The 24872-nt window shown below is 48.9% G+C and overlaps 3 protein-coding genes across 5 annotated transcripts; 2 read left to right on the top strand and 1 right to left on the bottom strand.

Annotated features, from left to right (window-relative positions):
- Positions 1-1534: 1534 nt before the first annotated feature.
- On the bottom strand, positions 1535-17507 carry LOC135583588 (uncharacterized). Of its 3 annotated transcripts, XM_065139255.1 has the most exons (5): positions 16328-16468; positions 14935-14990; positions 14052-14132; positions 9179-9735; positions 8373-9113 (listed from the first exon to the last, which is right to left on the bottom strand). In XM_065139255.1, exons 4-5 carry the CDS (start codon positions 9731-9733, stop codon positions 8505-8507), a joined length of 1164 nt encoding a protein of 387 aa, XP_064995327.1. In that variant the 5' UTR covers positions 9734-9735; positions 14052-14132; positions 14935-14990; positions 16328-16468; the 3' UTR covers positions 8373-8504. The 3 variants fall into 3 exon arrangements, with proteins under 3 accessions (XP_064995436.1, XP_064995327.1, XP_064995383.1); XM_065139311.1 differs by lacking the exon at positions 14935-14990 and having other exon boundaries at positions 16328-16373; XM_065139364.1 differs by lacking the exons at positions 8373-9113; positions 9179-9735; positions 14935-14990 and adding an exon at positions 1535-2227 and having other exon boundaries at positions 16328-17507.
- A 3282-nt stretch (positions 17508-20789) lies between these two features.
- LOC135631666 (protein SODIUM POTASSIUM ROOT DEFECTIVE 2-like) lies at positions 20790-21997 on the top strand. The gene is made up of 3 exons (XM_065139441.1): positions 20790-21143; positions 21221-21296; positions 21370-21997. The coding sequence occupies exons 1-3, from the start codon at positions 20934-20936 to the stop codon at positions 21489-21491; spliced, it is 408 nt and encodes a 135-aa protein (XP_064995513.1). The 5' UTR covers positions 20790-20933; the 3' UTR covers positions 21492-21997.
- A 155-nt stretch (positions 21998-22152) lies between these two features.
- LOC103985748 (myricetin 3-O-glucosyl 1,2-rhamnoside 6'-O-caffeoyltransferase AT1) lies at positions 22153-24561 on the top strand. Its single transcript, XM_009403562.3, has 2 exons — positions 22153-23082; positions 23513-24561. The coding sequence occupies exons 1-2, from the start codon at positions 22582-22584 to the stop codon at positions 24383-24385; spliced, it is 1374 nt and encodes a 457-aa protein (XP_009401837.2). The 5' UTR covers positions 22153-22581; the 3' UTR covers positions 24386-24561.
- The last annotated feature ends 311 nt before the right edge of the window (positions 24562-24872 follow it).

Genomic DNA, 24872 nt, shown 5'->3' on the forward strand with positions numbered 1-24872 from the left:
TTCAGGCGAATCTGATCTATCTTCACACTTTTAAGGTCATGCGAGTGTTGTTGGAGATAAAAGACTATTCTTTGGGTTGTAGCATCCAAAAGGAATGGTCAATCACTAAAACTTAAAATGTTATTGAAATCTACACTCACGACGAATCATTTGTGTATCTTTATTTTGGAGTTTTTCTTCCTTCGACAAGTTTCGAGTGAGCGGCAGCTGACAGCTAATATGGGGAATATTTTATAGCTATTTGCATAATGACGGTGGATAGTAAATGAATTTTAATAGATACTATTTCCTCAACAAATAAGACATGTCCACTTATGAGCTAATTATAAAATACTTCTTGTAGTTAGTTATTTTTAGCGTTTTGATCTTTAAATTTTATAAAGTTAAATTGATATCTCTATGATTATGAAGATAAAATATCTATGTCTATTTATCCTAACAATATCACTTTTACTGACGAAAACATAAAAATAAAACGTTAAAAAAAATTTTAACGTTCAATGATAGACAGACATAGGTGGTAGCAAACGACGATGTCATTGGCGTCAACTTTGACATAGTTATCTAGTTGCCTCTGATAATGAAAAGATCCACTTTTATCGCAACATCACCCGCTTCCAAGAGGAGCACATCATCGACCTTATTGTCGCTCGCCCCACGTCGCTTTATATTTGTGTTGACGCAAATGGTGGTAGCCACTGCGACGTCTACAACGAAGATGGCGACCACCTTGTTGCTAACCCATTGGGTGAATCTTAGCCTCGGTTGGAAGTTGAAGTCACCGGAGCTCTTATTGCTCCCCCTCGCCCCTGGTATTGCATCAATTTTGGCACCACCTCTCGTCGAGCAACCCTTTCACTGCTCTGCATCGACGTCGGTGTTAACGCAATTGTTGAGCGACGAAAGAGCCACTCGACAATATGTGATGTCGAAATTGACACAGTAGCGAAGGGAGCAATAGGAGCTCCAACAACCCCAGCTTCGAACCGAGGCTAGGATTCACTCAATAGGTCAACGACTAGGCAACCACCATCTTCCCCATAGACGTCGTGACGACCACCACTATCTACGTCAATGCCAATGCAGTTGTTGCTCGACAATTGCATTAGCATCGACGCAGATGCAGAGCGACATGAGACGAGCAATAATAAGATTGATGATGCGCTCCTCATGGAGGTGACTAAGGTCACGATGAGAGCAAACCTTATCGTTGACCACCACCAATGTCATCCACCACCGAACATTAAAATTATCTTTTTTACTTTTTTATTTTTATATTTTTTTAAATAAAACTAACATCGTTAAAATAAAGAGACCTAGATATTTCACCTTTGTAACTATAGGAATATCAATATAATTTTTTAAAATATAAAAATAGAAACACTAAAAGTAGCTAACTATAGGAGGTAATATGTAATTAGCCTCCTGTGTAACCCTCATAAGTTTATTCAAATATTCATTCGTTTCCAATGTGAGACTTAAGCCTATGTATTATTATACATTTATATTATTCAAATATACATGTACAAAGCTATTACGGGATACAAAAAGTTATATCACATAGACTATAAATATTTGTCCATAATGCAGTAAGAGCACTTAGATGAGACATTCAACACTGACAAGAAAATTAAAGCACACACTAATTATGGCTTACATGAGTTACCACATGCATCACTTAGCATGAGTTGATAAGAAAGTTTTGGTTCAAACCTTTTCTTCTAGCCTTTCTGATATCCACCTAACTCTTTAAGTGGCAGAGCTGAGATTTGAGGCTTCATTAGTTAAGGTTCTTGAACTATATACAAACGTAAAGCAGGCAGATTTGTCAATATGCTTCATGAGGCGGGCTATCTGTGTGAATATCCATAGATGAATCATTGGAACTGAGAGAATTAGTATCCCGGTTTTGATTTGGATCATGGTTCCTTGCTCCTGCAGTTCCAGTTGGTATGACAGTATTTGCATAAAGTCCACTCCCCTGAGCAAGGTGATATGGCTGAAGGATTCTGCACACTGGGCTGGAAAGAGCATTTGAGAAAACCGAGTTCTTTGCTTGATCAGAGTGACCGCTTCGAGAGGCAAGTCCGACTGTTGGCTGTCCGAACAAACCAGATGCAGGTTGGATGCCTGAGTTTGTTAAGTGAATTGTTGTTTGGTGGTGCTGATGTTGGAATGGTGACCTGGGGGAGACTAATGAACCTTCTCCGGCATAATCCATCTCATTCTGTGAAAAGAAGTATCCGGCAAACAAATTCTAGAAATGATATATTGTTCATATTTATATTGCTAGACATGATATACACACACTACTGCTAAAAATATAGGCTTTCCGTAGATCATGAAATAAAAGAGAAAGAGGGGACTGCTTACAACAAAATACAATCAAAGACCAAAAAGAAAAAAGTTATTGCTAGATGCACCAAATGAGTGGACTCCCCGAAACCTTCGTCGATTAGTAATGTAGGTATTGATATGGCAAAAAATGACGGACCCCACTCCTGGCAACGTCCCCCGCACGTAGACAGGCGCGGCGCCCCAGGAAGAGCAATGAGGGTGACGGTCTGCGTCCGGACGTTAGCCTCGCTGAGCCCACAGCCCCATTCAGTTGACCCAGCATAGTAGGACGAGACAAAAGTAGGTAGCGGTTGGAGCTCGCCCATACCCTGCGATTCCCCAGTCCCCTACGCAACATCCTCGGCGATGTCGGACGCTATCGGAGGTACGGCCCCGACTGACGGGATGGCGCGCCCGGTAATGCCGAGCCCCCCTATAAACACCCCCGAGCCAGAAGGAGAGGGGACACTTGCTCCTAAAAAGGAAAACGACCTCCACGTCACTCTCTAACTTGATCGTCGGAGGGGTCGGGTGGAGCATCCCGACCCGACCTTTGTGCAGGTACCGAGCCAAGGCCCCCGTCCGGACACGCAGCATCCCCGCCCGGAGGAAGTCGCAGCGTCGTCCCGAGGCCGAGGCCGCGCCCGACCGCCTTGGCAGAGACGAGCAACGCCCCAGGGAGATCCTCGCCATTCGGACCCCCGAACGAGCCGAGACAACCCCCCGGGTCACGGCTAAGAAAAAGGTGTTTACCCTAACATAATGGCGCTAGAAGGAGGGCCGGTCCGAATGTCAAGCGATCAACAGGCTCACTCCGACGAACCCCCAACCGTCAGGTCGCACACGACCGACGCAACGGAAGAGCATCCCCAACAGGAGGGGGTTCGGGACGAGCGCCCCGCTGCGATCTCGGAGCGCTATTGGCGATTGTTCAACGACCCTGGTCTGTCGCCACCCATCGCCAATCCTGGTGGCCCGTCCCCCGTGCCGCCTGAAGCCTTCTACGACCTCACACACCAGGTCCGGGCTCTTACGGGAGTGATGCAGACCATCATTCCGCTGGTCTCTCCTCCGACGTCTTCGCACTCAACCCTGCCTCCACCACGGCAACGGTCCGCCGCCCAGAACCCCGCACCGCTTCCCGAGTCTCCCGCTTCGCCTCCGGGCCAATCGACCCAACCCGGGAGCCGAGGAGCGGAGGATCCGGCAACGCACCCGACGCCCGTAGCCTCGCTTTCAGACTCGGCGGAGGGCCTGTGGGCCCAGCTACGCCTCGTAGGCCGCCGACTGGACGAGGTGCAGCGTGAGGTTCGCCGGACCAGGGGAGACCCAGGGGCCGAGCAACACCAGGGGTCCCCTTTCACCCCCGAGATTCAAGAGCATGCGATCCCGCCGCATTTTCGGCTCCCTTCATTAGACGCCTACGATGGCGCCATCGACCCGGCTGACCACGTAGCCGCTTTTCGCGCCCAGATGGCGCTGTATGGGACGTCCGACGCCCTGATGTGCAGGGCTTTCCCGACAACCCTGCGAGGCCCAGCCCGGGCGTGGTACAGCAATCTGAAGACCGCGTCCATCGCCTCTTTCGACCAGTTGGCCAAGGATTTCGAACTTAACTTTCTGGCTCACGCCAAGCCGAGGCCGTCGGTGGCAATGCTCCTCGGGCTCAACCAGAGGGAGGACGAGCCCCTTTCTCACTTCGTGGACCGCTTCACCATACAAATTCGTGGGCTGACTGATGCTCACCCCTCTTTGATGATGCAGGCATTCATGATGGGCCTGCGGCCTACCCGATTCTTTTGGTCTCTGGTGGAGCGACCCCCCACTTCGGTACCCGAAATGTTACAACGCGCAAACCAGTTCGTCGCTGCTGAAGCATGGATGGTCGGAAGGCGCGACGAGCGCAAGAGGGTTAAGCCAGAGCAGCCCCGGCAGCAACAGCCCGCTACCTCCCGGCGTAGGGCTGGCGGATTCGACGATGCGGCACCCAGATCCCCTCCCCCAGGCCTGAACTCCTCCCGGACCGAAATATTTCTCCACATCAAGGAGAAAGGTCTTCTCAAAGATCCTCACCCGATGAATAGCCCGCGCGAACTCGCGGACCGCTCTAAATACTGCCGTTTCCACCGACAGCCCGGTCACGACACCGAGTAGTGTCGAGAATTAAAAAGGCAAATTGAGGAGCTCATCCGCCGAGGGCACCTCGGCTCATACCTCCGGCCAGATAAGGAGTTCTCGCCACGCCCGGAGGGACCCATCGAGCGGCACATAGATGTCATAACCGGCGGGCCAGCGTCCGGAGGGGACTCCATGGCGGGCGGAAAGGCCTACGCCAGGGCCTCCCGAGCTGAAGCTTCCAAACATGAAAAAGGCCCCGAAGTCACCTTCCCGACCGGGGGACCCGTGCCGGCCGAACATGATGACGCGCTGGTGATATCAGCCAGAATCGCCAACGCGCAAGTAAGAAGGATCATGGTCGACACTGGAAGCTCGGCCGATATACTTTATTGGGACGCCTTCCAGAAGCTCGGCCTGGTAAAGGAGAACATGAAGCCGGTATGCTCAACGCTCACGGGGTTCACCGGCGCCTCAATCTCGTCACTAGGGGTTATCACCCTGCCCCTAACTTTGGGAGTTTTCCCGAGGACAAAGACAGTGATGACCTCCTTTCTAGTGGTCGACCTCCCCACGGCATACAACGCCATCCTCGGACGGCCAACCCTCAACAAGATCCGAGCCGTCATCTCAACTTACTACCAAACCATCAAGTTCCCGACCCACGATGGGGTCGGAGAAGTAGCGGGGAACTCCTGGGAGTCCAGGCGTTGCTACTTAACCGCCGTATCGCTAAACAAGAGAGCGAGGGTCCAATCCCCGCTGGAGGACCCCCGGGAGGGAAAAAAACCGACCCCCCGCCCCGAGCCGAAGGAATCCACCATCGACTTACCGCTGATCAAAGGCAGGCCCGACCAAACAGTCAAGATCGGGTCAGGACTGCCCGAACAGGAGCAACAGCAGCTCGTCGGCCTTCTGCAAGCCAACGCCGACATCTTCGCTTGGACGCCATCTGACCTGGTAGGAGTCCACCCGGAAGTCGCGCAACACCACCTAAACATCTCGCCCGATGCCCGTCCGGTGAAACAAAGGCCCAGGCGGCAGGCCCCAGATCGGCAACTTGCCATCCGAGAAGAGTCTCAACAATGCTTGCCCAAAAGATTGCTACCCCCTACCGAAGATCGACCAGCTAGTCGACGCCACGGCCGGCCACGCCCGTCTCTCGTTTATGGATGCCTTCTCCGGGTACAACCAAATCAGGATGGCACCCAAAGACCAAGAACACACAGCTTTCCTCACCGAGCAGGGGATATATTTTTACAAAGTCATGCCGTTCGGGTTGAAAAATGCCGGGGCCACCTACCAAAGGGCGGTGAACAGGATGTTCGCCCACCAGATTGGACGAAACATGGAGGTATATGTCGACGACATGATCGTGAAAAGCCGAACAGCCGAAGCTCATCCTTCCGACCTGGCTGAAACATTCGACACCCTGCGAAGGTTCAGCCTGCGCCTCAACCCTGTCAAGTGCGCCTTTGGCGTAACCTCGGGAAAATTCCTCGGATTCATCATACACGAGAGAGGGATTGACGCCAACCCGGAAAAGGTCCAGGCTGTCATAGACATGCAGCCCCCTCGGACGATCAGAGACCTGCAACGCCTTAAAGGGAGGTTAGTCGCCCTATCACGCTTCCTTTCCCGATCGGGAGATCGCTGCCTCCCCTTCTTCAAGGCCTTGAAGGATCCAAAAAACTTCCAATGGACGGCGGAATGTGAAAGGGCCTTCGAGCAGATGAAGCAACACCTGGCCAACCTCCCCCGACTCGTGTCAGTCTCCCCAGGGGAGAAGTTGAGCCTCTACCTCGCCGCCTCTCAGCACGCGGTCAGCTCGGTTCTGGTCAAGGAAAACTCCGGCGACCAACTACCGGTCTACTATGTCAGCCACATGCTAAGCGGACCAGAGGGACGCTACCTGCCAATCGAAAAGCTGGCACTGGCGCTCGTCCTGTCAGCGCGAAAGCTCCGCCCTTACTTCCAGGCCCACCCAATAGAGGTAATAACTGACCGGCCGCTTCGGCTCGTTCTGTCTAAATTCGACGTTGCAGGGCGCCTCCTCAAATGGGCAGTGGAGCTCGGCGAGCATGACATACAGTAGATGCCTCGGACCGCCATTAAAGCCCAGTCTGTGGCAGACTTTATCGCGGAGCTGACCCCGAGCACAGGCGAAGAACTCGAGCCACCGCGTGACACGTGGACTCTCCACGTAGACGGGTCGGCCAACGCAAAGGGCGCCGGCGCAGGGCTGGTGCTGGTGACACCTGACGGCCGCTCGATTGAGCGCTCCTTCCGTTTCGGGTTCAGGGCCACCAACAACGAAGCAGAATACGAGGCTCTCCTGGCGGGGCTCCGATTGGCACTGGAGATGCGGGTGACCGACATACGCGTAATCACCGACTCACAGCTGGTGGCTAGGCAGCTCGACGGCGAATACGAAGCCCGGGACTCGACCATGGCGAAATACTTGGCACAGGTAAAAAACCTTGCCACCAAGTTCGTCCGTTTTGAATTGTCAAATGTTCCCAGGAGCGAGAACCAGCGAGCCGACACCCTGGCAAAACTGGCGTCCGGCTCGGCCCCCAAGGCTCGACCCGAAACCGAAGAGCTCCCCCACCGAGCCATAGAGGTCGTCGCCACAGTCACGGACGGCGCGCCGGCCACTTGGGTACAAGAGATGCTACGCTTCAAGCGAGACGGGACCCTACCCGACGACGAAACGGCGGCTCGACGCTTGCGTCGGGCGCAGGCATGGTACTCTGAAGGAGGACGGTTGTACAAGCGGTCTTTCTCGCGCCCCTTGCTACGCTGCCTAGAGCCGAACGAAGCCCGGACAGTTCTGTCCGACATGCATGAAGGGGCCTGCGGGGAACATATAGGCGAACGAGCCCTGGCGCACAAGATACTCCGACAGGGGTATTACTGGCCGACCATGCGCCAGGACGCGAAAGCTTTCGTGCGGCGATGCAGCTCATGCCAGGAGCACGCCCGCATCGCCCGACAGCCGGCGGTCCTGTTCACCCCCGTCGACTGTGCTTGGCCATTTGCGCAGTGGGGGCTGGACATACTCGGGCCTCTCCCACCTGCCTCCGGCCAGCGGAAGTACATCATCGTATGAGTGGACTACTTTACCAGGTGGGTCGAAGCCGAGCCCCTGGCCACCATTACGGAGTCACAAGTGGAAAGGTTCGTGTGGAGAAACCTCATAACTCGGTTTGGCCTGCCCCAGTCCATCGTCACCGACAATGGACCTCAATTCGCCGGCAGGAGGTTCCAAGAGTTTTGCGCCGAGCACAAAATTCAGCTGAGATTCAGCTCGGTGGCTTACCCCCAGGCGAACGGGCTAGCTGAAGTAACCAACCGGTCTATCGTCGACGGTCTCAAGAGGAGGGTGTCCGCTGCCCGATCGGCTTGGATCGAAGAGCTCCCGAGCGTCCTGTGGGCGCTGCGCACTACCCCCAAGACCCCGACCGGGGAGTCTCCCTACAGCCTCACGTTCGGGACCGAGGCCGTATTACCATCCGAAGTAGCCGTCCCAACTCCGCGGACAGCAGGCTACAGCGAAGAGGCCTCGTGTGAAGGACTCCGATCCAACCTGGATCTGCTCGAGGAAAGACGGGCCAGCGCACACCAGAAAGCTCTTTCTTACAAAAGAGCCGTGGCAAGGGTCTACAACCGGAGGGTGCGACCCCGGTCGATAAAGATTGAGGACCTGGTCCTGCGCAAAATCAAGGTCAGCCACCCAACCCAAGTAAGGGGGAAACTGGCCCAGAAGTGGGAAGGACCCTACCGGGTCATCGGAGTATCCCGACCGGGGACGTTCCGACTCGCAACAATGGATGGCGACCCCGTGCCCCGGACTTGGAACATACAGAACCTTAGAAAATACTTCATCTGAAGACGCGGGCACTACGCAAACACGGAAATCAGAAGAAAAGAGCATCTTATTAAAAAGGAGGGGATACAGAACCATAACCATGAGGAACAGAAACCAAAACTCATACAGAAAACCCCTCACACCCTCGACCTCGACTCCGACATACAAAAAACAATGGTCATCACTCTCCTGGAGTCTTCGGGCGGTCGTCGAATGGCACGTCCTCCGGCATGTCCACCTCCAGATCCACGGGATGGGAGGCAAAGGGATCCCTTTCCACCTCGGAGCCAGGAGGGCATGAGCCGAAGCGACCTAGGGCGATTCTGTATCCGTACTCGTAGGATACTCGCCCCATTCGGGTCAATCCGAGCTCGAAGTTCTCGGACTTCTTGTAAGCTTCGATCACCTCTTTATCCTTCGACGGGCGAAGGCGAACCTCCTCGGCTAGCGCGTCCGAAGCTGCGCGGGCTTCAGCCTCGGCCTTTTCCGCCCTTTTGGTAAGGCCAAGCGCCTCCGACCTCAGTAGGCGCAGCTCCGCCCGATCCAAACGGAGAAACTCTTCGAGTTCCTTGACCGAACTGCCCGATTGCTCGAGCTCCGCCTTCAGGTGCGCCACCTCCTCCTCGGAGTCGGTCGCGCGTTTTTCCGCGGCCGCCACCGCTTCTGGGCCCGACCCGGCCCGAACTTCCTCTAGCTGGTGGCACAGCTCGGAGTTGCACTCGCTGAGGTTCCAGATTACCTGGCCAGCGTCACGCACTCGGTCCATCAGCGCCGTCGAGTAGTGGAGGCCCTGCCACAGAAGAAAGAGGGTCAGCGCACGGTCACAAAGACACTTGAAGTTAACAAAACACTTACCAGTGTCAGAAACCTCCCCGCCTTGTTGAGCATAGCCTCCGAGGGCAGGGTGTATAGGTCCCAAGCCAAGTCGGGGTGGAGCACGCCTCGAAGAAAAGCGGCCAAGGGATCCCCCCCGGCCCATACCTTGTCCCCCCGGGATAGCCCTTTCCAGCGGGCGACTAGCGGGTCGGAAGCCTCCCCCGGAGGAAGCTCGCCCATAACCAACGACCATAGAGGCTCGTCGGCCCCCGTGCGTAGCCCGCACAGGTCGTCCACCGTAGGCAGGCTCGACCTCTTCCCAGCCGCCCCTTGGCTAGACCCGTCCACTTGGGAAGGCCCTTCATCCCGAACGGCCCGCTTTGTGCCAACGGTTGTCGAAGGGAGGGCCCCCGCCTTGGCTTTCCCGGGACCAGCTGTTTTCGCCTTCTTTGACGGGCGCCCCTCCAGGATCTCTAACGAAGCGTCCGCCGAGCCGGGCAACGGGTCGGCCGAGGGATGCGGAGAGAGAGCGGCGGACGGGCGTGGGGAAGAAGCCGACGACGAGCGGCCACCGCGGAGTGACAGAAGCTTCATTCCTACAAAGGAAAACAAGCAAACTATCACAAACTGTGGGAACAGGCGAGACACGAAGAACACCCGCTATAAACGTACCCCCGAAAGCCGGGCTAAGACCCGCCTCGGCCAGCCACTCCTCGGTCATAGCTCGGATGGCCTGAGAACCGGGAAGGATTGCCCGAAGCCTCTTCAGGTCCCGACGCTCCTCGTCGTTCCAAGTCCGGGACTGTGTTATCTATTACCCTCGCTGCCCACCGAACTCCGAAGCCCCAATCCTTCGACCAGCTAACGTAAAAAAACCACCCCTTCCACCCTTTGTTATTCGAAGGGGCCCCCCCGACGCGAAAGCCGGCCCGGGCTGACACGAAATAGCCCCCCGGCCCCTTGAGAAGGTGAAAACAAGAGAGAAAGAGGTTTCGGGTAGGGGTGATGTTAGCATAATAACATTCCCCTAAGAATGCTACTAGGTAACGCCACGAGTTAGGCGCCACCTGGGAAGGCGAAATCCGCCACAGAGAAAGACAGGAGACAATGATAGGGTGAAGGGGAAGGCGCAACCCAGCCTCTAGGGCATCTTGAGTCAGCGCGAAACCTCGAGGGACCGGGTCGTACGACCGCTGCCCCGAATCAGGTGCGACCAGAACAAACTCCTTCGGGATGTGAAAACGCTCCCGGAGCTTTTCCAGCAACGACCCGCTCACCGCCGAGTCGAGGTCGTGCGGCCACATTAGAGCCTCAAGGGCTCGCGCCGCCTCCTCATTTGGGGAGGGCGGAGGCGTGCGCTCCCGGGCTCTATCGAGGGACAAAGGAGGAGAGACAGGCGAGAGGGGCATCCTTACCGGCTTGGGAACGAACAAGAGGGACGGCGAGAGAGCGACTGGGGAGTGACGGCGTAGGAAAGGAGAAGGCGCGATGACAGAAAGGACGACGAGGCCCAAGACTCAGCAACAAGAATCGAGAAACGGGCCGAGTGCGCCGTTTACATAGGAAAGATCCCGCCAGGAGAGACGTCCCTTCGTCTCCCCATAGCGGCCAACAGCTCATCCGCACACTCACTCATCGCATCAGGGAAGGTCAACGAACACCCCATCATAAATGCGGACCCAAGGTCGCTGCAGGGAAGGACAGGGAGAACGGCCACTGCGACTCCTCGATGCCTAAAAGGAACGACGATCTTTTCGCATGTTCCCGAGACCACCTCCTCGGCGCGGCCAGCCTGCTCGAGACGTGCTCCTCGGCCACATGTCCCCGAGACCACCTCCTCGGCGCGGCCAGCCCGCCCGAGACGTGCTCCTCGGCCACATGTCCCCGAGACCGCCTCCTCGGCGCGGCCAGCCCGCCCGAGACGTGCTCCTCGGCTGCATGTCCCCGAGACCACCTCCTCGGCGCGGCCAGCCCGCCCGAGACGTGCTCCTCGGCCGCATGTTCCCGAGACCACCTCCTCGGCGCGGCCAGCCCGCCCGAGACGTGCTCCTCGGCTGCATGTCCCTGAGACCACGTCCTCGGCGCAGCCAGCCCGCCCGAGACGTGCTCCTCGGCCGCATGTTCCCGAGACCACCTCCTCGGCGCGGCCAGCCCGCCCGAGATGTGCTCCTCGGCTGCATGTCCCCGAGACCACGTCCTCGGCACGGCCAGCCCGCCCGAGACGTGCTCCTCGGCCGCATGTCCCCGAGACCACCTCCTCGGCACGGCCAGCCCGCCCGAGACGTGCTCCTCGGCCACATGTCCCCGAGACCACCTCCTCGGCGCGGCCAGCCCGCCCGAGACGTGCTCCTCGGCCGCGTGTTCTCGAGACCACATCCTCGGCGCGGCCAGCCCGCCCGAGACGTGCTCCTCGGTCACATGTCCCCAAGACCGCCTTCTCGGCGCGGCCAGCCCGCCCGAGACGTGCTCCTCGGCCGCGTGTCGCCGAAAGCACCTACGCAGCGCGGCCTATTTGCCCCAGACATATGCCTCAATCGTGAACCGCGAAGAGAACCATCGCTTACCGATCAAAGCCACGCCTCGAATCCCCGCCGTCCGATGCCGAGCCATGGCTTCCTTTGGGGGGGGATATGATATGGCAAAAAATGGCGGACCCCACTCCTGGCAACGTCCCCCGCACGTAGACAGGCGCGGTGCCCCAGGAAGAGCAATGAGGGTGACGGTCTGCGTCCGGACGTCAGCCTCGCTGAGCCCACAGCCCCCTTTAGTTGACCCAGCACAGTAGGACGAGACAAAAGTAGGTAGCGGTTGGAGCTCGCCCATACCCTGCGATTCCCCAGTCCCCTACGCAACATCCTCGGCGATGTCGGACGCTATCGAAGGTACGGCCCCGACTGACGGGATGGCGCGCCCGGTAATGCCGAGCCCCCCTATAAACACCCCCGAGCCAGAAGGAGAGGGGACACTTGCTCCTAAAAAGGAAAACGACCTCCACGTCACTCTCTAACTTGATCGTCGGAGGGGTCGGGTGGAGCATCCCGACCCGACCTTTGTGCAGGTACCGAGCCAAGGCCCCCGTCCGGACACGCAGCATCCCCGCCCGGAGGAAGTCGCAGCGTCGTCCCGAGGCCGAGGCCGCGCCCGACCGCCTTGGCAGAGACGAGAAACGCCCCAGGGAGATCCTCGCCATTCGGACACCCGAACGAGCCGAGACGACCCCCCGGGTCACGGCTAAGAAAAAGGTGTTTACCCTAACAGGTATAAAGAACACTTCAAACATAAAAAGCCAAATCTGACCTCGTACTTCTTCCACAAAAATAGATCCTAACAAACGAACATGTTGAATTAATTACACATGCAAAATAGGGCAGTAAAAAATCAGCACCATACCTTCATCCAATTTTCACATATTTCAATAGGGAAAACATTCTAAGCAGGACTTTATTTAACACCAAGAAAATGACTGGGGTTGTTGTTTGAACACCTTGACACAGTGTCTCTCATCTGTCCTTGCAAATGTTGAAAGTTTCACATTTATCATGGTTAGCTAACCGGGATTTCAAAGAAATTTACATAGTTAATTAAGGGTCGATGAAGGTCCACCTACGATGACTTGGGTTAAACCTGATACTTATCACCAATATGAAACCTTCGGTAGCATATTAATTCAATCTTCCGCACCCACCAAAATGTTGCTGACCAATGTTCCAATTTATAGCATTCTGAACCATTTTTGTATTGTTTAATATTGAACAAATCATGGAACTCTGTAAGAGTTAAATCATTTCTTTTCCAATCAACAACAGCAATCAGAGGGAGCCAGAACGACAATAATTGATACCTTGCAGAACACCTTACAAGATTATCATGTTATTACTAATAAAGCACAGGTGCATCTTTGGCAATCACAATAGATGGCTATTACTATACATGACAGTGAAAAGCTTAAACAGCCAATTATTTGTATGCAACACAACATTTTCTAGTATAAAGTCGCAGGCATAAGCTCATTTAGATAGCCATTAAAAGATAAAACTCTAATTTTCTCTGCAAAAAGCCAAGTCAGCTATGGCCAGACAAAATTGATATAGACAGTTTCAAATAACAAAATGATGCATTTCCATCTAGCATATAGAAATGAATTGAGAGAGCTTATCACATCGTTGCTACATGAGAATAATGATGCATGTCCAAATCCAATTACTAGGAAAGAGTTAGTCTACAACTAATTATTTAAGTTCAGCATTACTATAGATTATCAGATAAACTAAAAACAAGAAGGAAACAGAACAATCATATTAAATGTTGTCACTGTCTCAACTCAAAGTCACATCGATCAATCTCCCCAAAAGAAACACTAAGAAGGTTGTACATGAGGATAAGTAGGGTCTAGCGATTCATATACTAAGTCACAGATTGCATCTAGTGTGAAATTCTCTATGTAGAATAATATTATCCCCCACTTATATACCTTTCTGTCTACACATATCATACAAAAAACCCATATGGATTACCAGGATATCCACATATGGCATAAGATTTCAGAGGCAATATCACTCATCATGCTGTTGCCACTACGCATGGTTCACATCGCCACGACCGCTGATTCACCAAGATGTCGAGTAGTTCTTAATGTGGTCCACACACACACTCTGTGGTTGCTTTAACAGTATATTTTGACAAATCCAAGCCCAAAAAATCACGGGCCAAACCTTAAATGGAGTACTCAGATGTTCCTGTTTGGAATGGGTGGCAATTAATATACTACAGCCCACACTCGGTGAGAGTCTAGCCTAGAATATCATAATTGTTAGTGATAAAAGTACATAAGACTAAATAGACAACAAAAACATGAAAAATTGAAACTCTAGAACATGACAAAAAAGAAAACGAACAACCAACTTAGTAAAACCTGAATATGTGTAACTATATCAGCTATGGTAACCCTTGACCCTTCCTCGTGGTTTCTCACAATCCATTGATAAAGTTTCTCCTGCACAAACATATAATGAAGGAGAGCATCGTAACTAAGAAATATCATATTTTGAAAAGCACCAATTGCAAAAATCTTTAACTATAGAAGAAAATATCAGTCATTGAGAAACATTCAATCATGACTCTGATTTACTAGCAGAGCAACCATCTACTGACAGGCCATTGCCTAGAAACTGGATATATAAATATTATAACTAAATTTTTACCAACAGCAGAGAATCACCATAGATTATTATAAGCACAAATGTGGAAAACAAGAGGGAATAGCAAAAACACATCAAGACAAGGATAAAGAAGAAATAAAGATAATGGTAAGTGGTAACCCATTTGTGGTAGATGCATGCACTTATTAAGTGCCTAATAACTTCCTTAATTGGCACTATTTGTTTAATAGAGGAATCTTATTACATATTCAAACTTTCTCAAAAGAATTCCCATATACTAATCTAATTAAGAGGCACAGTTGAGTATGCTGATCAACCAATAACCTAGTAAAATATTCTTGAATTATAAGTTAGCCTTAGTCAGTTTATATTTTCATTTAGTCTCACATCAGATGTACAAGGAAAATTGAATTTGTTTATAAGGCTATATGAGCAAACTGGCAGCAAGTTGGATTTAAGCATTTTTGAACCGGTGGTATTGGTTGATCAATTTATGTGTCAGTTATCCTACTAGGTCAGATCATGACACATCAAATAGGTACCATAACAATAACCAGAGTATTATGCCAACCCACAGTCTGGTATCACCAAAAAGTAAATATAAAATATAAAATATAAATACTGATTGGTACTGACCTACGTGTTAAGAACTAGTCCTTGATTAACCAGAGTATTATGCCAACCCACGCAGTCTGGTATCACAAAAAAGTAAATATAAAATATTAAATATAAATACTGATTGGTACGGACCTACATGTTAAGAACTAGTCCTTGATTGGGCTGGTAATTAAAATGTAGATAGAATACAAGATAATTCCTTGCTTAGCCAGGTCTTTGAAAAGTTAAGTCAACAAAGCAAAGTAAATGCAGAGTATTATAGGGATAGCTAGATTCATCATATGTAAATCTAATTATTTCGTTTTAATGATGCTTGCAGCACCATCTCATTATTCACACACAGTATGCAATAATCGAGCAATCAACTTCCAAAGAGAAAAAAGTCCATTGCAATAAATGCTTCTTTCTACTTGCCAAAAAGGGAAAAGATGATCACCTTACTAGTAAAGACAATAGTCAAATTGAAGACAATCTGCAGAAGACATTAATGGTTGATCTTTTTCTCTCGTTGAACTGTTTGTTCGCCAATAGAAGAATTGTTTTCCGAAACATTAAAATACATCTAAGACCCACATCTATGAGAATCTACCATTTTAGCAACTAATCTATTAAGGAATTCAAATGCCAAGTGTCAGTCATATTCTCCTTTGATAAGTTTCTGACAAGAATTACATCCTATGTGTGAGGATAAACCGCATCACCCAGTATGAACGAGGAAGCTAACCGTATAGGATTTAAGTGTTTCAAGTTTGCCAGTAGCTGAAATTGGGCGAACTCTGATGAAAACTTCAAATATTGGCCATAGGTCTCCTTCCTTCTCATATCACTAATAGATTATTTTCCTCATTTAAAGCCTTAATCATATAAAGTCATGTCAACTAATCCTTCATGGATGAATTCATCAGCAACATTAGATTTGCAAATCTTAGGAGGCATAAACTGCTGCCTTCTTTTCCAAATTGCAAGCAAGAACAAAATATTAATTTTCAGAGACAGATCCTCCCAAGTGTTCCAAATAAAAGATTTGAAGTCAACCAACATGAAAGATCCCCTTCAATCGAACCACTGAAGAGTTCACAAAGAGTATTCTTCAAATGCAAACAATTAATATGAACAAGCCTAAAGGAAAATTTGAGCAAACCACCCAATGGAAACACAACAGCGGGAATTTGACCACCAGAAAGGGATTTAATAGAGTAGAAACATCGCTGTATCATCGATAGAAAGGTAAAAAAGAGTAGCCAAATTCCATCAAAGAAAACCTTTCTAACGTAGACGGCGATTCTATCTGAGAACCTAAAGCTCACAAAACGACGATCTACTAGAAGGAACCCATGAAGGATAGGAAAAAGAGATAAGGTGAAGTGGGGACAGATTAAGAGATGGTGAATTGGGAGAGAGAGGAGCTAACCAGCGCATGGTGCTCGCCAGCCTGGAAGGAGATCTTCTGCTGGTTCATGGCCTGTGTGTAAACCTGCGACAGCGAATTGGCGGCGGCGCAGAAGGTGGAGTACAGCGTTCGATCCGCCTCATCGAGCCCCATCGCCTCCGATTTCCGCTTCCTCGCCATCAATAGAACCAAGGGGCAAGACAGATATCGACCAAAGAGGGAAACGAAACCCTATCCTTCACGATACCCCGACCTGTTTCTCCTACGCAAATCCAAATCCAAACCCGAACGCCAAGGAGGAGCAAAGAACAAGAACCACAAGGACAAAAGAATCGATAGAGAGATTGTGCCTGTCGATTAAGAACAAGAACCAAAACAATCGACGGATCGTAGAGACGCGTCCTCGGCGTCTGTGATTTCCTGCTATTCCACGGTCGTCTGGATTGGGCTGCTCTCGTCTTTATATGGATTACCCTCCACCATCTGGTTGGGACACTGCAATTTTACCTTCGAAGAAGCGCAGCATCTTGATGGTTTGATCTCACCACCATGATGGAGATCAAACGGCCAAGAAGCAACGTCAATAGGAAAAGCTCGCGGTTGCATTCCCTCCCTCCAAAAGCCAACGCTTTCCTCGCCGCCTTCCGTATCGGCTCTACCGATCTCCATAATCCCAAGGCGGGCAAGTTGTTTCTCCGCCGCTTGCACGAAACCCTAAGGCTCAGCCTCCTCCACCATCGCCCCTTCTCGCATTCGGCAGTGGCGGCGATTACCCCATAGGAGGAGGCGCTGGACCATCTCGACGAGTACCTGGAGGATTTCGTACCACGACTCGAAGCACGTGGAGACGGCCATTGCGGATCCTCGGGCTGCGGCTGGAAAGAACGATGCGGCCAATAAGAGGAAGGCCGGAGGGTCCCCAACATCGTGTTCGAGCAGGCGAGCGGGCAGGAGTGAACGAGTGGCTCATCACCCGGAAGCTTGTCGACCATTTAGCCTGCCTTTCTTCCTCTTCAGGCTGTCAAGGTGCGGCCCTAGTTCGCTGACTCGGAGAAGCTCATTGAGACGGTCCGCGTCTTACCAGGGAAGGAAATTGAGAAAAGCTCGAACCTTGTTCGACTTTGCTTCACTTTTGTTCGCATTGATAGGCACTTAGTTTCTGCCCAATTTAGTTTCTTTAAGACATAAATAAAGAGTGATAGTTTTCTCGGTGAGTACCTGAATTTGTACGGGAAATAGAAAAGATTTAGCATGAGGAGGAGAGGTGATAGATTCTTTTTCAGATTGATATTGTAGTTTTATGAAGGTTAATTTAGAGTAGGCCACATTTCCTCAAGAGATTTGAATAGTACATTTGGTCTTAATTGTAGATCGCATTCTTGAAGAAAAACTTGAATATGTTACAGTAAATGATGACAAAATCTCTACTATGATTCACTCATAAAGGCTGTTTTAAGTGCTATTATTTACAACTCTGCAAGTGAAACTGCAGTAGGAATACTAAGATCTGATATTTTAGAAGGCAGTATTTGGATTATTCGTGACACTTGTCTATATACCCGGATTCAGATAGTGAACAGGCGATAGTGGCAGTATTTGGATTCAAATAGGATGGTATTATGTTTATGATTTCAGTGGTTGGGATGATATTTTCTTTTGTGGTGAACATGTCGTGATTTATCTTGGACAATAAGTTGATATATCCACTGATTGACACAATATTTTTGATTGACGATGTAAGTGGTTTCTGAAGCACAGCAGAACCCATGTTGAAAAGAACACATTATCTCATCTGTCCCAAGGATGGGATTTTGTGTGCTCCTCTTCTTTCCTTCATTATTTTAGCAGCACAAATAAACCCCTAAAAAGGGGCTGTTATCTTCTTTCTGGAAGTCATGATCTTTATGCAAAAACAAACAATTAACTTTAGCTTTGACTTGGGGAAGTATGCCTTTGCTAGCTCCAGCGTCTATCAGAATTGTTGTAATGGCAACAACGAGATAAGGGACAGTCCAGAAGATAGCAGAACTGGGGATGATGGTGATGAGGAGGATGACTCTGATGGGCTCCCACAGAAGATAGAGAATGTCTCAGGGAGTTTGGATTCTTCTTTTAAGATGCTATGCGAGTCAATTCAGAAGTTTAATGAGATCTATGAGAAGATGCAGAATCACAAGAGGCAGCAGATGGTAGAGCTGGAAAGGATGAGGAAGGAGTTCGAAAAGGAATGTAGAGCTGCTGAGAAGGTAGATTCTGGAAAGGGCACAACTGGATATTGCAAAATTAAGCTGGGAACAATGGCAGGAAGATCATGATAAAGATACAAATGATAGGGAGGAGGAGGATGTCGATGGTAATGATGATGGTTCTGCTGAAAACTTAAGTGGGTAGAGTAAGCATCAACCATGGAGTAAGTTTTCTGTTCCTGATTGGCTTTACAGAATTGGATTTTTTTTGTTAATATCATCTTGTCTTATTGTATGGTGGTACATTGAAGCTCCATTATTGTTTGTTATTATTTTTGCTTCTTATTCGCCCATTAGTTAGGTTTTGTGAAAAGAATCATCAAGCTCACATCTAGGTTATGTTATTAAGTTTATCATATTTTATGTTGTCGGCAGCAGCACTTAAAAGAGTTACTTCAGTAGCATCTTAAACTGCATAGTATTGTTGGAAAGCTTTTATGATGTTGGATATGGACTTATCATCTAGAAAATGGTTGTGCATTTAAATTGGATAGTTTTGGATCTGCATTATTCCAATGTTAAAATCTTCCCAAATTTGTTTGCTAGTGAAAAAAAAAGTATATTTTCTTCTAAATTATAGGAATTTAAGTGGACATACAAAACCTAAGTTGATCTTGGTAAGTGCTTGGGCTGCACTAAATGTCTTGAACTTGTTCTCAACTTGTTCATAGTACTTGTCCAGTACAATTATATTTCTGTTCATTTACCTAATTCCTATTGTTTGATCACGCTTTAGATAGTCATATTATGATATATTTGTCTTTGAAAATTGAAGAACTATTGACCGATGAAGGTAACCAAGAGTAGACAATGATCCTACATAATTTTCTTCCAAAACAAGGAGAGTCCTACTATGTTTCTTAGTTGCTTAAAGAAAAATACGATAACCTCGAAAATTTATTAGGATATGAACCATCCATCTTTTACTTTTACAGAAAGTTTGTAATTTTTATAGATCACATTGATATTACATAAGCGAATTCCGGTGTGGCTTGTTCCATGCTTCTGATTTATTGTTTTCCTGTTCTTGTAGGTTTATAGCTGCATCCTTTTACCTTGCTGCCTTTGAATTAGAAAGAGGAAGCGAATGTGGAGCAATGGCTTCAAGAGAGCCAAACAGGAAAGTCCACTCAACATCTGATTGCAAACAAAGGCACGATGTCTTGTTCAGAGCAACAGAGAAATCTTTGTAAGATGTCTTGAGAGCTTGCTAACATTGCAAGAGTTGGTGGGGTTTCACACAATTGAGATCGTACTACTGAGTTTTGTAATATTGCAGCTGTTCCTTAATTGAAAGAAGGATCTTTCTTTAAAGAAAATTCATCTCCCCGATGAGCTTTAGATGCAACTTTTGAGATTTCATGTGGCTGAGGCTGAGCATGTTTTTTTGTTTCCATTATGTTGATTAGTAGCTCATTGAAGCATCATAGCAACATGTCTGTGACCTCCTTCCTTCTCCATGATGGTTCCTCCATTAAGGAACTTTTATTTTCTTCCCTGTGCCTTGTCTCCTTTTAGTGTCCAAACTGGTACAGTGTGCTGCATCTTGGAACTTCATTTCCTTCTTGACAGCTTTGCAATCCATGGCCTATATGAATGGACAAGTCATTTCCTTTTTAGTTCAACCAATACAAACCTGTCACATTCCTGAAATCCATTGCTTCTCATCATCATCATCTTCTTCTTCTTCAACACCACCACCATTACCAAAGCCTTCAGCATCCACGTTGTGGTGGCCGGCAGAACAAACCAAAAGCAGAGATCTATTAAATAAGGTGACCAGAGACTGGGTGTGCGACATGGTTAGGATGGCATTATGATGCAAGCACAAAGCTACGACTAAAAGTAGATGAACACATGCAATACCTGTTCCAGCATATTCCACCATTGTTATCTGCGGCATGACTTCAATGTGGCCTCCATTCCCCGCTCACAGCATTCTTACCCAAACCCACCTGTAACCATTTGTTTCCTTTGGCCAACCTCCACATGCCTCCCCCCCGGCAAGAGATTCCCCACATTAAGCTTTGTCTATGTTTCTCAAGTCACCATTAGATCATGTGAGCTGTCCCAATTGATGCACCGAATGAAAAGAGTTGCTAGAGATATTTCTACTGTATCTAATTCAGCAAAATTAGGATACCAGGAGTGATGGGAACCCACTTCGATTCAATGATTGTTATTGAAGTTGAGGTAAATGCTTATAAGTCGAGCTCTCCCTCCCCCCCCCCCCCCCCATCTCTCTCTCTCTCACTATCACTCTCAATGGAGGGTATCTTGGAAGCAAATGAAACAAGGGAGGCTGTTTCTTGAAAGCTTCAGCTGGCTCTTACAGAGTCGATCGCTGGTAGCTTTGCAGCGACCGTACGTGACAAGGCCGGATGGGGAGATCAGCTCTCGTGAGGGTGCTGGATTGTTTGTCGCTCGCGGTCTCCCCGGGTTCTTGTGTTTGCATGAACACTTGGGAGGAGGAAGAGGAGGATGGCTTCGAGGAGAAGTCACTGATCAAAAGCCATGTGGAGCAGGTTTTGAAGATCAAAGACGTTCTTGACGGGGGGAAGACGACGCTGGCTTTTCATCTGGAGCCCAAGGTAGGAATTCTTCTCGCATTTAGTCGCGTGCGTGATAGAGATATCAGATTTCGGAACTCGTCTCTGTTAATTTGCAGACCGTAGTGCTGAGGGTGTCGATGCACTGCAATGGTTGCGCGAGAAAGGTTGAGAAGCACATATCAAAGATGGAAGGTAGGTAGCTTCTTTCTCATTCTTCTTCTAGTCTCAACCATCTTTGACGCCATCTGCACAATTCTATCCGCAGGAGTGACCTCCTTCCAAGTGGACTTGGCGAACAAGAAGGTGGTGGTGGTGGGAGACATCACTCCCTTCGAAGTCCTGAAAAGCGTGTCAAAGGTCAAGTTTGCAGAGCTGTGGCTGACCTGAACACGGTCATCAAAATCCAGCAAGATATTTGGCCTAAGATCTTCTCTACATTTTCCTTTTTCCTCTTCATTTTGTACTGTATGTGGGGGGAAAAGCACCGAAAGAGCTAAAGACATGGTGGTGGGTGTTGTCATCGTCGTTGGTGATGATTCACATTGACTATGAAAACATGGTTTCATGGTTCAATCAATGCTGAAGGATTGGCAGTGGCAGCAAAAGTCCATCCATGTCGACCACATGTTCACAGCCGCTGGGGGCCAAAGCATGTGGTTTTGTTTGCAGAGTCGAACGAGAGCGAGGGTGGGTGGCTCTAAGTGGGACAGTACCGCAGTGCTGTGTGCTAAGCTGGTTGTTCATCTTATCCCATTACCCCCATTGGGATCTTGTCAGAATCCACCCATCGCAGATCATGCTAAGTTGGGTAAACGTCTCTAACGCGGCAAATCTACTGATGGTTTTTGCCAGATATAATTATCGATATCGGATCATATGTCAATCCGATCATGTTTTGGATCACGGATCTAACTGGTTGAACTGATCCAACTGCATGTTTTATATATATATATATATATACCACCCATCAACACCAAAGCAAGAAGACGAGAGTGACTTCGTACCTGTCCGCAGACCAAAAAAAAACCTTAAATAATATATACATGATAAGGTGCGAACACCATCATGTGAAAGACGTGCACGAATCTCCATGATCGCCAATCATATATGTTAGAAAACAAAGTAATCTTAGATTGTTCTTCCGTTGTTGATGATATGTTAAGAGGATGGATGAAGAATCGCGAGGTAGTCCAATTAAATCGACGACATCCCTCTGTTTTCTACACCAACTTTATTACACTCAGTTGCGGAAGATCCGCCTCTTCTCGCCCAGGATTGATTACGCAGTCTGTTTCAAACCAGGAAGAGATAGGATCGACTGCAATCGTTCATGTGTCTCAGACGGACGATCAAAATGTAATCTCAACATCATGGTTTTCGTATTTTGAAGGTGTAGTTTTTCCGAATGATGTGATCGGTGACTGCGGCCAAAAATATTATTTTAGGGTTCACATTACTCGTATAATCACCATGGCTGATGATGTTGACGACGACGACGATAAAGCCCACTATGGCTGTTCCCAGCACTCGCCACTCCACACAGCCAGTCAAAGGCACTCTCAGAATGGGCTTCACCGTCACCAAGTCGCCTCCGGCGCTGGTGTCTCCCTCCCAGCCCACGCCTTCCGGCCGTAACCTTCCCCTCTCCTCCATCGATCGCAAGGCGGCCGTCAGGGTCTTGGTAGACCTGTTGCTGCTTTACGAGCGCGGCGACCGGCCCGCGAAGCTCCTGAAGGGCGCACTGTCCAAGGCCCTCGTCGTCTACTACCCCGTGGCCGGCCGGATCGTGGAGTCGTCCAAGCCAGGCGAGCTCGACGTGGCTTGCACCGGAGACGGCGTGTGGTTCGTCGAAGCTTCCGCTGACTGTACCCTGGAACAAGTTCGCCACCTCGAGCTCCCTCGCCTGCTGCCCAAGGATGACCTCCTCCCGTTACCTCCGCCTCAAGTGGACTTGGACAGCTTGATCCTCTTGATACAGGTAACGCTTCTTCCTCCACGAACTAAGAACATGTTTGCTTGTGTTATCCATCGAGAGATGATTACTATTTTGTAATAGTACTAATTTTAATTATATTTATTGTTAGAATTCGATTTTTAGTCAATCTTATCATGATTAGCATGCATTAGACTCCATACCAATTCAATCTAAAAGAAATTAAACTTGTTAAATTATATATCAACCCTATATATATATATATATATATATATATATATATATATATATATATCGATTATCCCTTTTAGTCTTCTTTTCACTCTCTCTCTCTCTCTCTCTCTCCTCAATTATTTTGGTCTTCAGATTAATAAAAATATTTTTTTATTTTTTTGAATTATTTTTGTTTTTTGTTTCCAAATGAAATCTAAAATCTTTCACAGAGACTTACTTCAGTCGTCATAGCTGAGCTCAGGTCACTCAGTTTGCCTGCGGCGGATTCGTCGTGGGCGTCGGGTTCAGTCACGCAGTGTTCGACGGTCTCGGGGCAGCTCAGTTCTTGAAAGCCGTCGCAGAGATCGCAAGGGGTCTTCCCGCACCCACCGTTGCGCCGATCTGGAGCAGAGAATTCATCCCCAGCCCCGCCAATCTCCCGTCACCACCACCGTCACCGCCACAAGGTCTTCCGCCATCCTGCACCGCATTCCCCTTCGTGACCTGCGCTCTGGATGTCCCCGCGGACAGCATCAACCGGATCAAGAACCGGTGTATGCAAGAAACTGGGCGCAAGTGTTCCAACTTCGACGTGGTGACTGCAATGCTGTGGCAGTGCCGGACGCGAGCTGCCACCCTGGAGCCGGCCCACCACGTCCGCCTCGGCTTCGCCACCAACATCCGTCACCTGCTGCACCAAGTTCTGCCCCAGGAAGGCGGCTACTACGGGAACTGCGTGTTCCCGGTGGGCGTCGCAGCAACCAGCGGGAGAATCGTCAACGCGTCGCTCGTGGAGGTGGTGAGCATGATAAGGGACGCTAAGGAGCGGCTGGCCGCCAAGTTCTTGGAGTGGGTGATGGGGGAGGAAGAGGAGGATCCGTACCGAGTGCCGGTGGAATACGGGACGTGCGTGGTAGCGGACTGGAGCAGGATTGGTTTCTCGGAGGTGGACTACGGGTGGGGAGATCCAGTAGGCGTAGCTCCATTGAACGATGACACTGACTTCATTGCTACGTGCATCTTTCTGAGGCCGCCTGCACCGATGCAAGGCGTGCGGTTGTGGACGAGATGCGTCGTCAAGGAGCACTTGGCGGCCTTCGCCGATCAAGTTATGGAGTTTTGCCAAAGTTCTTGACGAATAAGCGAATTGTTTGCTTGTCTCTCAGTTGTTATCGTCGTCACAATATATATATATATATATATATGAATGATAGGTACAACTGTGTTAGCTCTTGTAATAATGTCGGCAAATCTTACAAAATATATGTATGTTTCCAATACATTTTAATTTTAATGTCAAAATAAACTCTCTCTCTCTCTCTCTCTCTCTCTCTCTATATATATATATATATATATATATATATATATATATATATATATATATATATATACATATACTCTCAATCAATAGAACTCGGCATGTGGTTAAAAAAAATAACTTTGGTTACATTTGAAAATATATTTATATTTTTAATATACATACAGAGAAAAAAATTTGAGTGAATATGTAATTATAGAATATTTTGAGTGCTTGATAAATAATAGATAAAAATTATATTTTAAATATACATTGAGGTAAATATTATTTAATAAAATTATATTTTAAAAGGGAGATTACTATT

Source organism: Musa acuminata, chromosome BXJ1-1 (genome assembly GCF_036884655.1).
Source record: "Musa acuminata AAA Group cultivar baxijiao chromosome BXJ1-1, Cavendish_Baxijiao_AAA, whole genome shotgun sequence".
NCBI lineage: Eukaryota > Viridiplantae > Streptophyta > Magnoliopsida > Zingiberales > Musaceae > Musa > Musa acuminata.

What these genes read in the sequence shown, in the direction of transcription:
- LOC135583588 (XM_065139255.1), bottom strand. Translation starts at nt 9,733, where the DNA reads ATGAAGCTTCTGTCACTCCGCGGTGGCCGCTCGTCGTCGGCTTCTTCC. An exon ending in CGGGGAGGTTTCTGACACTG is followed by an intron (nt 9,114 to 9,178) that starts GTAAGTGTTTTG and finishes CTTCTGTGGCAG; the next exon opens with GGCCTCCACTACTCGACGGC.
- LOC103985748 (XM_009403562.3), top strand. Translation starts at nt 22,582, where the DNA reads ATGATGTTGACGACGACGACGATAAAGCCCACTATGGCTGTTCCCAGC. An exon ending in GCTTGATCCTCTTGATACAG is followed by an intron (nt 23,083 to 23,512) that starts GTAACGCTTCTT and finishes AGCTGAGCTCAG; the next exon opens with GTCACTCAGTTTGCCTGCGG.
- LOC135631666 (XM_065139441.1), top strand. Translation starts at nt 20,934, where the DNA reads ATGGGGAGATCAGCTCTCGTGAGGGTGCTGGATTGTTTGTCGCTCGCG. An exon ending in CTTTTCATCTGGAGCCCAAG is followed by an intron (nt 21,144 to 21,220) that starts GTAGGAATTCTT and finishes GTTAATTTGCAG; the next exon opens with ACCGTAGTGCTGAGGGTGTC. An exon ending in GCACATATCAAAGATGGAAG is followed by an intron (nt 21,297 to 21,369) that starts GTAGGTAGCTTC and finishes TTCTATCCGCAG; the next exon opens with GAGTGACCTCCTTCCAAGTG.